The 13,406-nt window shown below is 39.7% G+C and overlaps 1 protein-coding gene across 2 annotated transcripts in view; it reads left to right on the top strand.

Moving 5' to 3' along the window:
- The window catches only part of ACACA (acetyl-CoA carboxylase alpha), a 525,165-nt gene that overhangs the window by 253,254 nt on the left and 258,505 nt on the right, over positions 1 to 13,406 (top strand). For both annotated transcript variants that reach the window (XM_082245775.1, XM_082245774.1), the window contains exon 29: positions 12,278 to 12,301. In XM_082245775.1, coding sequence (XP_082101901.1) covers positions 12,278 to 12,301 — 24 coding nt within the window. The remainder of the gene's footprint in view (positions 1 to 12,277; positions 12,302 to 13,406) is intronic.

The raw sequence follows: 13,406 nt of genomic DNA on the forward strand, positions 1-13,406 counted from the left end.
GGTTCCTTCTTCTGGAAAAACTTAAAAAATTGCAGGAGGCCATTCAGCTTCTGTTGTCTATATAAATTAAATAATGCCGCGCAATATAAAGTGCTCCAAATAAATATATAAATATGCAAAATACAATCAGTAATGGATATAAATAATAAATGATCAAATTAATAAATATTTAAATGACAATCCATCATAAGATTTAAAGTGCAAAGTGTGCCATTGTGATCAACAAGGGGGATATATGTCTTCCCCCTTGGAAGACACGTGTCCCTGTGTCGTACACGTAGGGGAGGGGTGGATGGTGTTTCTGCCTGCAGAAAGTGAAGGAGCAGCACACAAAGATACTCCATTCCCACCCGGTTGCCATCACATACAATTACTAGAGATTGTTACTAAGGTTGTTTTATGCTTGGTGCACTTACACACCCACTAAATGTGAGTACATTACTTTTATTAATAAAATACAGTTTATAAAAAGATATCAGCACTATTGTAGTCCCCCCTTTCTTTCTATGTGACACCGAATGGTTACTATGAGGGAAGTTATCCAGAGTGAAACGCACTGCTGAGGGGCTGGTACACCAACTGTAACTTCGGGAAAGGCGATCCTGAAAGGGTAAACTGCACTGTAAGACCTTTGCTTAGTTGATAGGTCACAGGAGCAGAGGTGAGGACCCAGTCACATAGGGTGTTGCGGTGAAGGTCACCACAGAGGCTGCTACTGGATGCACTATTTTGTCACTATATAATGAACTATATATAAAAATCTTTGGAAAGTGCAATTTCCATTACGGAAGATTATCACCTAGCACTTTTATCACATTTAAAAAAACTATATTATTTGAAATACGTTTACACATTGAACATATGTTTTTAAATATTTCACCAATTTCTTAATATTTATTTATTCATTTATTCACTTATTTAATTGTTGATCACAATGGCAAGCTTTGCACTTTAAATCTTATGATGGATTGTCATTTAAATATTTATTAATTTGATCGTTTATTATTCATATCTATTACTGATTGTATTTTGCACATTTATATATTTATTTGGGGCACTTTATATTGCGCGGCATTATTTAATTTATATTGTCATATACACTTAAGAGAGAGTGTTGTGCTCGCTGCAATTCCCATAGAAAAGTGCTAGACCCGTTTAGCTCGCAGGAACAACACTTTATTTTAGCTTCTGTTGTCCGGCAGACAGTCATCCCTCTGGGCTTGCATGTGGGTGCTGGGCCTGATGGTGTCTACCTTTGAGGCGGTTCCGTTTGCACAGTTCCGCACGAGATCTCTGCAAAAAGAGATTCTGGTGAAATGGGACAAGAAACCACAGTCTCTAGACAATCTGATCCGGATTATGAGAGGGTCCCTGATCTGGTGGCTTCATTCTCTGGCACTTTAACAGGGAAAATCCTTCTCCCCCTGTACTGGACGGTTGTCGCCATGGATGCCAGCCTGTTCAGGGGGGGGAGGCGTTCACTGCAAAGATTGTGCTCAGGGGGTCTGGACTCTTACAAAGCCCAGACTGCCGATCAATGTACTGGAACTCCTGTGTGACAGCAGAGGTAGTGTGTGCTTGCTTCAGCCTGCACCCACCCGACTCATCAGCTAGCGTTGCTTCCATATAGGACCCAGATTCTCACAAAATGGCTGCTAAACGTCACATACATTTTTCAATGCATTGGTTAAAACTAGTGAATAGGAAAATAACTGTGATGGGATGCACTGGTCATTGTTTGTGCGAGTCTGCATCTTAGCATATAGTAGATTTCCCAAGTCCTCTTCCAGGACGTCTTAGAGAGGGGCTTCTCCCACCTAACACAGGAAACACATGATCCATATTATAAAAAGGCTGCCACAGCCAGCAGCCCCCCAGTATGTGTTTCCTCCGGCTAGACATTTGTTATTTTTTTCGGTCAGGCCTGCATGCTAGGTGGCAGGGCCTCCCAACTGTTGTAGCCCAGTAACAGGTAGTGATTTTGTTGGAGACTCTAGATATCGAAGAATACACTATAAAAGAAACAGGCAGTACCTTGACATTATAAAGAGCTTTACCTTGTTTTATTTTTCAGTTTTATTCTTATTAAAATAAAATTACATATTTCAGTTTCAGCTACAAAAACTAACAAGAAATACTTTTCTCCATTGATTTGCTGGGCTGATAAGGTAAATCTAGATTGAATATATTTTTTCATGTGCTGTGCGAGCCTATTACGTAATGTGTAAGTGTTCTATATCATATATTACATTTTCACACATATGCATGTGTGTATATATATATATATATATATATATATATATATATGTATATGTAATAAAAATTTATTTTTCGAAGATAATATACACTTTATTATAGGCGTTTTATTTACAGTATATGCTATAGTATGTACAGTGGGTACGGAAAGTATTCAGACCCCCTTAAATTTTTCACTCTTTGTTATATTGCAGCCATTTGCTAAAATCATTTAAGTTCATTCTTCTTCCTCATGAATGTACACATAGCACCCCATACTGACAGAAAAACACAGAATTGTTGACATTGTTGCAGATTTATTAAAAAAGAAAAACTGAAATATCACATGGTCCTAAGTATTCAGACCCTTTGCTCAGTATTTAGTAGAAGCCCCCTTTTGATCTAATGCAGCCAGGAGTCTTTTTGGGAAAGATGCAACAAGTCTTTCACACCTGGATTTGGGGATCCTCTGCCATTCCTCCTTGCAGATCCTCTCCAGTTCTGTCAGGTTGGATGGTAAACGTTGGTGGACAGCCATTTTTAGGTCTCTCCAGAGATGCTCAATTGGGTTTAAGTCAGGGCTCTGGCTGGGCCATTCAAGAACAGTTACGGAGTTGTTGTGAAGCCACTCCTTCGTTATTTTAGCTGTGTGCTTAGGGTCATTGTCTTGTTGGAAGGTAAACCTTCGGCCCAGTCTGAGGTCCAGAGCACTCTGGAGAAGGTTTTTGTCCAGGATATCCCTGTACTTGGCCGCATTCATCTTTCCCTCGATTGCAACCAGTCGTCCTGTCCCTGCAGATGAAAAACACCCCCACAGCATGATGCTGCCACCACCATGCTTCACTGTTGGGACTGTATTGGACAGGTGATGAGCAGTGCCTGGTTTTCTCCACACATACCGCTTAGAATTAAGGCCAAAAAGTTCTATTTTGGTCTCATCAGACCAGAGAATCTTATTTCTCACCATCTTGGAGTCCTTCAGGTGTTTTTTAGCAAACTCCATGCAGGCTTTCAGGAGAGGCTTCCGTCGGGCCACTCTGCCATAAAGCCCCGACTGGTGGAGGGCTGCAGTGATGGTTGACTTTCTACAACTTTCTCCCATCTCCTGACTGCATCTCTGGAGCTCAGCCACAGTGATCTTTGGGTTCTTCTTTACCTCTCTCACCAAGGCTCTTCTCCCCCGATAGCTCAGTTTGGCCAGACGGCCAGCTCTAGGAAGGGTTCTGGTCGTCCCAAACGTCTTCCATTTGAGGATTATGGAGGCCACTGTGCTCTTAGGAACCTTAAGTGCAGCAGAAATATTTTTGTAACCTTGGCCAGATCTGTGCCTTGCCACAATTCTGTCTCTGAGCTCTTCAGGCAGTTCCTTTGACCTCATGATTCTCATTTGCTCTGACATGCATTGTGATCTGGAAGGTCTTATATAGACAGGTGTTTGGCTTTCCTAATCAAGTCCAATCAGTATAATCAAACACAGCTGGACTCAAATGAAGGTGTAGAACCATCTCAAGGATGATCAGAAGAAATGGAAAGCACCTGAGTTAAATATATGAGTGTCACAGCAAAGGGTCTGAATACTTAGGACCATGTGATATTTCAGTTTTTCTTTTTTAATAAATCTGCAACAATGTCAACAATTCTGTGTTTTTCTGTCAGTATGGGGTGCTATGTGTACATTCATGAGGAAGAATAATGAACTTAAATGATTTTAGCAAATGGCTGCAATATAACAAAGAGTGAAAAATTTAAGCGGGTCTGAATACTTTCCGTACCCACTGTATTTACTATGAATCATAGGGCCACAGTATTCGTCCTGGCAATTTCATTGTTTGCTTTTCTCATCTGAAAAACAGCACCATCTTTGTTCATACAGTTCTACATCTATTTCCTAGACCGATGACACAATCACATAAATTTGTTGCCTGTGTCATTCTTGGCTTTGTTCACAAATGTCAGTCTCCTGCTGCAGCTTCTCACTCCGTGACTACAAAGTTACAATGTTGCAATCGAATCACTTGGGAAGATGAGACTGAGGAAATGTTTCCTTTTCTCTGCAGCTGACTGATGGACATAATCTCAGACTAGATGCATTCACTTGACTAGAGTTCAAAGATTGCCTTTAATGATAAAAGAAATAGCTTTCCAAAAATATTTGCTGTTGTACAGTATATTCGGATATGTCAGGAATTTATTCATGCAGACTGGTAAAGTTACCGAAAGTTCCACTTCAAGCCTGTTCATTTTTAGTATACAAGAATCCACAAAATGTTTCTAGTATACAAGAATCCACAAAATGTTTTCAATGTGATTTGTTGAACAAATAGTAAAATACCCTAATATCATGTTCTCTATTGGTTTTTGTTATTAGTAAACCTTATCTGTTGTAAAATTTACAAAACATTTGATTGTATGATGCTGTAGGGTTGATTTACTAAAGGCAGATAGGCTGTTTACTTTGCATTGGAATTTGCACCAGAGCTTGGTGAAATTTGCCTGCGGTAAATCAACCTCACTATGTCACAAATAGTTGACGTTATCGGCTGGAAACTACTGCTTTAGGCAGATGAGGACCAAGCCTTAACTGTTTTCCTATTTTACATTTGAAAAATGATAGGAGATAAGAGTACTCAAATGTTCTATGCGAAGCACAGTGTTTACCTGCATTCATCATTTTGTGTTACTGTTGTCTGTGGAGAGATCTCTGTTGGTTTGGAATATTTATACCATAGCTCACAATAAGAACCACTCTGATAAATGCGCTTCACTGTAATCAGAGTGATGATCAGAGGATTGATTCAACAAATGCACTAGTTTGCCATTATCATCTGCTAGTTGGCATAAGTACCTTGACCTGTATACATAAGTAATCAGAGTCTTTCACACAGATGACATGCTTATGGCAGAACCATGCATAGAATCATATTGTATTACTCCCTATTTTCTGTTTGCTGGTTAATATAATGCAGCCAGAAAAGTGTATTCTGAAAGGAGTCAGTGGAAACTGGATCCATTTATGGAATATGTATATAAAGCTATGAGTAGGAATGTTTGATCTCCATTAGGGGTGTAAAGTTAGGTTGCATTCACACCAGTTATGGTTGAACTGAGCCACACAAAGATTCGTCTGGACCCCCGCTCTACTCCCCTGGTAGAGCAATCACACTTGGCTACTACATCATCACCTATGCAAATCAGGTCACAGGGATCTCTGCTTCCATGCTCAGTGATCTATGGAGAGTTCTGTGCTTTGGCACAGTTTGCAATTACATTAAAACAAACTGTACTGGACCACAGGGAACGGTTTTCAGGACCACCTTTTCTATGGGGTCCTAAACCTAGTATACCCAACCATTCCTGGGCATGGTTTGGAGCATTCATATTACACAAATAAACTGGCTCAAGGTGGTGAACTGTCAGGCTACAGTTAAAAGTGCCAGTGTAAATGCACACTGATCGAGATCACCCAGACAAAGCTTTGCTAACCAGTGCAGACACAATGCAAAACCTCTCTTGCTGCAGTTTCTTTAGACCCCTTATTTTTTCCTTTTGTACAAAAAGTAAATAAAATAACATACAAGCACTGTAAAGAGTGGGGGAAATAGGCTTATTATTCATTTTATGGCCAGAGGTAATTGAAGCCTGGATGCCCAGCCCACACTTACTCAGTATGGGGTTACTAAAACTGGAGAGTGCAAAATCTGGTGCAGTTCTGCGTTGAAACCAATCAGCTTCTAACCTCAGCTTGTTCAGTTAAGCTTTGAAAATAAAACCTGGAAGCTGATTGGTTTCTATGCACAGCTGCACCAGATATTGCACTCTCCAGTTTTAGTAGATCAACCCCTATGTGTCCGTTACATAGAACTTGATAACTCATTCATTCATTAAGGAGTGGTGTCTGACAACTTGGGACACACTGTGGTGCACATTCCTAGTTCTCTGCAGCAACATTAATGAGCAGTCCCACTTTATGGGACATTGTGCCTTAGAACTTAAAGTGGAACTTCATTCCTAAATGAATGTTTGTTCGGTTTAACTCCCCTCCCTTCACAATCACAAATTACTTTTTTTCAGTTTATCTATGTCTTTTTTTTCTCTGACTGTTTCCCTGGTTCTACAGCCTCCGGGAATACTCAGTTCACATCTCTTAGAAAGGCAAAAAATTTGGGGGAGCATACCCATGTATTTCTAAAGCTGCTGCAGCTATGAACCAAAAGACATGTATATTAAAAAAGAATAGCGCGCAAATGCAAAAGAAATAACTACCAAATCTGAAGACAATCCATAAATAAAAATGGGGGTTTGGTCCCACCATATGGCCATATCATGCTCAAGCCCACTACTGCGTCAAAGTACCCCATTATCCGTGGGTCCTACACTATCCATGAAAAAGAGATGAATCCAGCCTAACCCTTGGAGATAATACTCCTTGCTGGGAAGGATGTGCAAATGCACTACAGGGGACTCCTCCTATATCCACTAGATGGTGGACACTGATTGAGTACAGGTGTGTGTGGGGGGGTGGGGAGGGTTGCTCAACCTCGATAGTCTGGTCAGACCGAATACATAATAAACAGTAGGAGTCCCCTGTAGTGCATTTGCACATCCTTCCCAGCAAGGAGTATTATCTCCAAGGGTTAGGCTGGATTCATCTCTTTTTCATGGATAGTGTAGGACCCACTGATAATGGGGTACTTTGACGCAGTAGTGGGCTTGAGCATGATATGGCCATATGGTGGGACCAAACCCCCATTTTTATTTATGGATTGTCTTCAGATTTGGTAGTTATTTCTTTTGCATTTGCGCGCTATTCTTTTTTAATATACATGTCTTTTGGTTCATAGCTGCAGCAGCTTTAGAAATACATGGGTATGCTCCCCCAAATTTTTTGCCTGTTTATTATGTATTCGGTCTGACCAGACTATCGGGGTTGAGCAACCCTCCCCACCCCCCCACACACACCTGTACTCAATCAGTGTCCACCATCTAGTGGATATAGGAGGGTGTCCCCTGTAGTGCATTTGCACATGCTTCCCAGCAAGGAGTATTATCTCCAAGGGTTAGGCTGGATTCATCTCTTTTTCATGGATAGTGTAGGACCCACTGATAATGGGGTACTTTGACGCAGTAGTGGGCTTGAGCATGATATGGCCATATGGTGGGACCAAACCCCCATTTTTATTTATGGATTGTCTTCAGATTTGGTAGTTATTTCTTTTGCATTTGCGCGCTATTCTTTTTTAATATACACATCTCTTAGAAGGCTTGCAGGATGAGGCAAAAAGAGTGGCCATAGGGCCATCCTAGTACATCATCGGGAGCTGGCTGTCTGAACCTGTAAATGGCAGCCAGCTGATGTTTTTACAAATAAACATGCAGTACATGATTCTTCAAGCACTATGGATTATCTAAGGAGACAGTACAGCATAATTGTTTGATTTGCAGCTCCCTCCGTCTGCTAGAAATCTGGGACACAATGGCCTAATACACTAGTACACACGTTCCGATAATGGTACGACAAAACTCGCTTTCCATCTGATCGCATGATAATCTGATCGTTAGTACACAGCTTTCAACAGCCGATCACGACAGTTCATCCAACAAAATCCGAAGGGACAAACAGGAAAACTTCTGTCGTACGACAGCCTCGCGAACGACAATCGTTTCATCAGTACACTATGCGCCCGCTAAAAATTGATCGACAAAGACCGCGCATGCTCAGAAACCCTAAAATAGCATGGAAAAAGCCTGGCTGCCATTGTTTTTGTTTTGCACCATCTGATACGTAGCTAAGCAACCAGGAAGCTTTTCCAGAATCGTACGACAAAAATCATACGGTTTGTACGCATTGTTGAATTCGATGTTAGTATCATGCAACAAAATGCAAACGATAAGTCGTCCGATTATCTGAACGTGTGTACCGGGCATTAGAGAGTATGAATCGCTGTTCTGATAATACATTCAGTTTTCTAAAGTGAAGTCATCATGCAGACGATGTAAAAAGAAGACTAGTGTTGCACCTGCTAGCTTGTTAAAAGGCTACATAATAGTGAAATTTACTTGAATATATATATTTTTTTAAAAAATATATATTTTTTTTTTCTGAGCATAAGGGCTCTTGAAACAGGCAGCCCGAGCCCGTTCAGCGTAACTGAATTTCAGGCAGCCCAGGTGCATTGTACAGCCTGTTATAACATGGCTGTCTGCACTTGTGTATACAAGGGTGCCATTGAAAACTTGATTACAACGTACCTGCTGTAGTTACACAGGGGTGCCTTATTCCTTAGAATCTTTTATTTATTTGAAATTAAGGTGAGAGTTGGAGATGGAACAACAATTTTGTAGCAGGATAAGTAAAACATCACGTTGGACAGTAGAAGAGCAGAAAACAATGCTTTGGCATTCTGAAAGGATACAAGGAGCCATCAGGTGACTTGGGTCTTAGGGACTGCACTTTTAGCTAAGATATCATTCATTTTTGGTGGACTGGTTTACTGTAACATTGAAAATGTAGTTTTGCAACCTACTCCATTTGTGAGCCAATCAAAATAACCTGGGAAATCTATATATACCCTGTGTGTGTGTATAATAAATAAATATATATATATATATATATATATATATATATATATATATATATTAGCTTAGTGTTCACAATTTGTTTATGCATTTCACAGCCTGTACGCTTCAATATGTCACAGACCTTTACTTGTACATGAAACTGAGTCTACATCATTAACTTCTCAGCAGTAGATGTGCTTGTGGTGAACTTCTCCTCTGCTCTTCTCTCTACCCCATTAGTCTCTGCTTCTTGTGCGAAAAAAATTATATAATGCACAGTGAAGTGTGATCACCCTCTTACAGCTAACATTTGCATATGTATGTATTTTCTTTTACTGGTTAATAAATGAGACGGGATGTTCAGTATCGGAGGAAATGTGTGGGCTCCAGTTACAGCAAAGCTGTTTCCAGAGTTGTATAACTTTAAAACTGATTCAGTGGAATTTTACACATACAACAGTTTCTGATAAAGGTATAATTCTGTAAATGCATTCATTGGTAGAGGATACTTAAGGATAAAATCCATTCAGATTTCTAAAGCAACAGACGTCTGATCAGTTGTCCTAAGCTCGCCAATACACCACAAATAGATTTTCAAACTTAAGTTTTGTATAAATCGGTACATTCGAGGACGTCACATGAGAAATGTAATTTGAATGTACTTCAAAAACGTTTTGCTTTTTCATTCAGTTTTGGAGTGAACAAATTGTTCCAAACAAAAGCATATTCACTGTTAGAAATTCATCGGTTTGAAAAGAAATTTCCATCCTGCTCCTTCCATTTTTTTCATCACTGTAGTAGAAAACGAAAGTTGATTTGTCCTCACTGAAGGTTAGAATGAACATTCTTGAAACAAAGAATTTCCAATGCAGTTCTTCAAGTGAATGGCCATCCTAAGACAGATTTTCTTTGGCTTTGGGTTTACAGTCTGCAGCTCTCTCGTGCTGGAAGGGGAATCCACACTTTTTTAGGCGGTTTGCTAAAATAAGAGGCTACTCTAGCTTCAGTTCCTTTTATTCTCCGCCGCTTTTGTGACAACTGCAGACATTGTTTTACCTACTGCACAAAGTTACACATAAGAAATGGTGGCCTTCGACTTCCCTGACTTACCTACCACACCTACTGTACCCCCGGTGACTCTCCCTCCCTTCCTTCATCCTCGTCCTGCTTACTCATCCCTTCTTCCTAACTTCTGTCTCTCTTACCCCGATCTTTCTACTCATTTCGTCTGATTTTTGTATTTTATTTTCCTTTTTTATTTATAGGATTTGGGCTTCCCCCATTCCTCCTTGTGGAGCCTTATTCCCATTGCACCTGCCTCCGTTCCTGCTAAGGGTTTCTTCTGCTGAGAGCCCTGTTATGTCTTGGTGAGAGGCCTGGTCCCCAAATGTGTCGCAACCCTCCTGGGTGCTTGGGGCCAGGGTTTCCCTCACCGATTTGCTTTATGTTCACCCCTCCTCCCAACAAGATTCCGCTTGGCTCCCGGGGGGATCTGGGGAAGTCTCTCCATCACTGGTTCCGGTTTATTAGCACACGTAATGGGCCTTTTCTTTGGTCGTCGTTCTTAGTTGGCCAGTAAATGCTCTTCTGTGTACTTCATTGTTATTATACATTGTTCAGATCGATCTCTTGTTTCATTGTTGATTGCTAGTGGCTGCATTTGACAGTTTGTATTGCTTTTGTTGTATTCAAAATAAAATATTTGAAAGTAAAAAAAAAAAAAAATATGTCAGGACCTGAATGACCTGCTGGTGGTACCAGAGCGGAAGGACGCAGTTCCAGTGGCCACCAGCAGTTTTCTCCTAGTAGTTGGCTGATCCCACAAACCTGCTGCTGGCTGCTGGGACAGTATATAACCCTTTCCCTAATTGCCTTCACTGGCTCAGTATTTTGCCTGTGTGAATTCTACCTGGTTATTGATTTGCTGCTCCTGACCGTGATTCTGATTTCTGCTGTGATTCTGCTTCAATATCTGCATTCTAGACCCGGCTATTTCATATATGCTCCCCTTGTTACTGATCGCAGTTCTATTCGCAGTACTTCTTACCTATGCATCGCCTTGCAGCTCCTGTCTTACTCTGTGTATCTGTGTTCTCTATTTTACATATATTGTATTTTAGTTGGGTTGTTAGCTATGTATATTGTCACTTGGTGGGGTTCATGTATCTTCTTATTCTTTTTTTTGCTGGTGTTGCATAGGTTTTGTTTCATTATTAATACATTTTACTTTAATCATAGAAAAAAAAAAAAAATAAATAAAAAAAGAAATGGTGGCCTAATTTGTAACTGAACCCACTGATCTATTGATTGCCGGGCAGTTTGATCTTTAGATTTTGTGATACCCAATAACAGGGATTTTATACAGCCAATTTTTCCCAACCTTTCTATCAAATATCTACATTTTTAAAGTTAAATGATAAAGCTTAGCAAATATGGTATTTTATATTTAGCTATGGCTGAAATCCAGGCAGATATTAAACACACACATCATTGTATCTCTGTGTTCATAGATCAATAAATTTATTTTGAAATGCAATCATTGTAAGTATCTTAAATCGGAACTAAAAGTAAAAATACTTACAGTAGATCCAATGATCTGATGCCTGCGAGGTGCCTCGCCATCACTGGCACCTTTTTCCTGGCTGCTTCTTCTGGGTGCCAGTCTTTGGCTGTCTTAATTGGCCAACTGGTGGGATGGACATCACTGCCGCACAGGAGTGCAGTCATCCCGGCACACATTGTATATCTCTTCTGTATTGAAGACCCTGGCTGCTTGCAGTTGTTTTTACCTTTAGTTCTGCTTTCTGTTGACCTGGTCTCAGCCTATTGCAGCCCTCTGATCAGCAGAGCACATGTGCTAACATGGAACATGCTGATAGAAAGGTATAGCAGTCTGCTGTTTTTAGTCACAGGCTGGGGGAAAGACAAGACCCCTAAAAGTTGCTTATCTGCAGAGAAAGAAAATTGGAGCTGTGCAAATTACAGGACTGGTTAAATGGCTCCCTATGTATTGTAATACATAAAAAATGGGAAAATAGGAAGACTTTAAAAAATCTGATAAATACCTGGAAATATTGATGGAAGATATATGATAAATATTAGAACTGGATAATGATTTGAGAGTACAGAGAGACAACATCGAAATCGAAAAAGGGTTTAGTAGGTTGATGGGGGAGGTGGGTTAGGGTTGGATAGGGGGGTAGTTGGGTGGAGGGTATTTGGGGAATAATTTGTACTGGTAACGTTTTGTGTGATATATGTTTTTAGTCTCTTGTTTTTATTGTTAACAGTATATTTTAAAACAAATAAAATCTTTATAAATAAAAAAATCTGCAGAAAAAGAAAATTGGAGCTATGTAAATTACAGGACTGGTTAAATGGCCCCCTATGTATTGTAATACATGAAAAAAGTTTTGTTTTGTATTGAGGCTTTAAATTATTTATGTATATAAGAACACCATTAATTATTTAAATTTCATTGCAGAGGGAACATTCCTACGCTAAACAGGTATGATTATTTTTTATTTATAGCTTCAGCTAAAATATGACTTTTGGATAGAATAAAGTAAAACTCATTATGTACATATTTACATACCGCATTTAGAGTTTTTGTATTTCATTTTGGTCCAATTTTTTTTATTTTTCTGAGAAACGAATTTTGTTCATGAATGTGTATGTATATATGCATGTATGTATCTATAGTTAATAAATATGTTTCTGAAACTATAATATAGCAACCTATATGAGAGTGTATGATTGCATTATGATCGATGACTGCTCATTTTGAGTTTTTGGTCACATGCACGCTAGGCGTTTAGCCCCAGACTAGGTGTTTTAGTGTTCCTTGGAGACACAGGTGCAGCGCCCAGCCCTGCTACCTGCAGTCTATCAAAGTCTCTGACAGGCTGAAATACACTATAGCTGGACAGGGCTGAACACTTTAATGAGGGGTACTCATGGTTATCGCCATATGCATTCGGGGTGGTATACCCAGAGTGCAGGTATTCTTATTACTTATCGTGAAGGGTAGAATTACACCATAGGTCCCAAGTTTAAGGGAATTTTACGGGACAGTTCTTTTACCCATGTATAGCTTTTTTATAAATGGTAATTTATTAACCAATGATTTCCAGTGGGTTACAGTAGGGAACGATGGGCTCATGCATTTAATAGCTATGGACTTGCGAGCCGTAAACAAAGCTTCTTGCAACAATATTCTAGTATAGTGTGGCCAAATTTCTTTGTCTGGCATACCAAATAAACGAATGTCAGGTTTACAGGGAGGAGGGAGCTGAAGTAAGAAAGTGACCACTTGTTGCTAGAAGTCAGAAATCCTCTGATAGGCCAAATGAGGTGCATGAAATCTGTCCCATTTTGTGCAGTCAAACAAGAGATAGGTATGTGTGGTGTTTAACATACAATCTAAATAATCTATTATTAACCATTGATGAAACCAACATATCAGAGGAGCATACAGTATATCATCCTATAAATTTTTTAGGCAAAGTAATTAGTAGGGTCTGTAATTTAGTCTTTTTTTTTTTTTCGTTCTTTATTTATACATTAGCAGATTTACACACATACAGGGAGTGCAGAATTATTAGGCAAATTAG

The sequence above is a fragment of the Pelophylax lessonae genome (genome assembly GCF_965119305.1).
Source record: "Pelophylax lessonae genome assembly, chromosome: 2".
Taxonomy (NCBI): domain Eukaryota; kingdom Metazoa; phylum Chordata; class Amphibia; order Anura; family Ranidae; genus Pelophylax; species Pelophylax lessonae.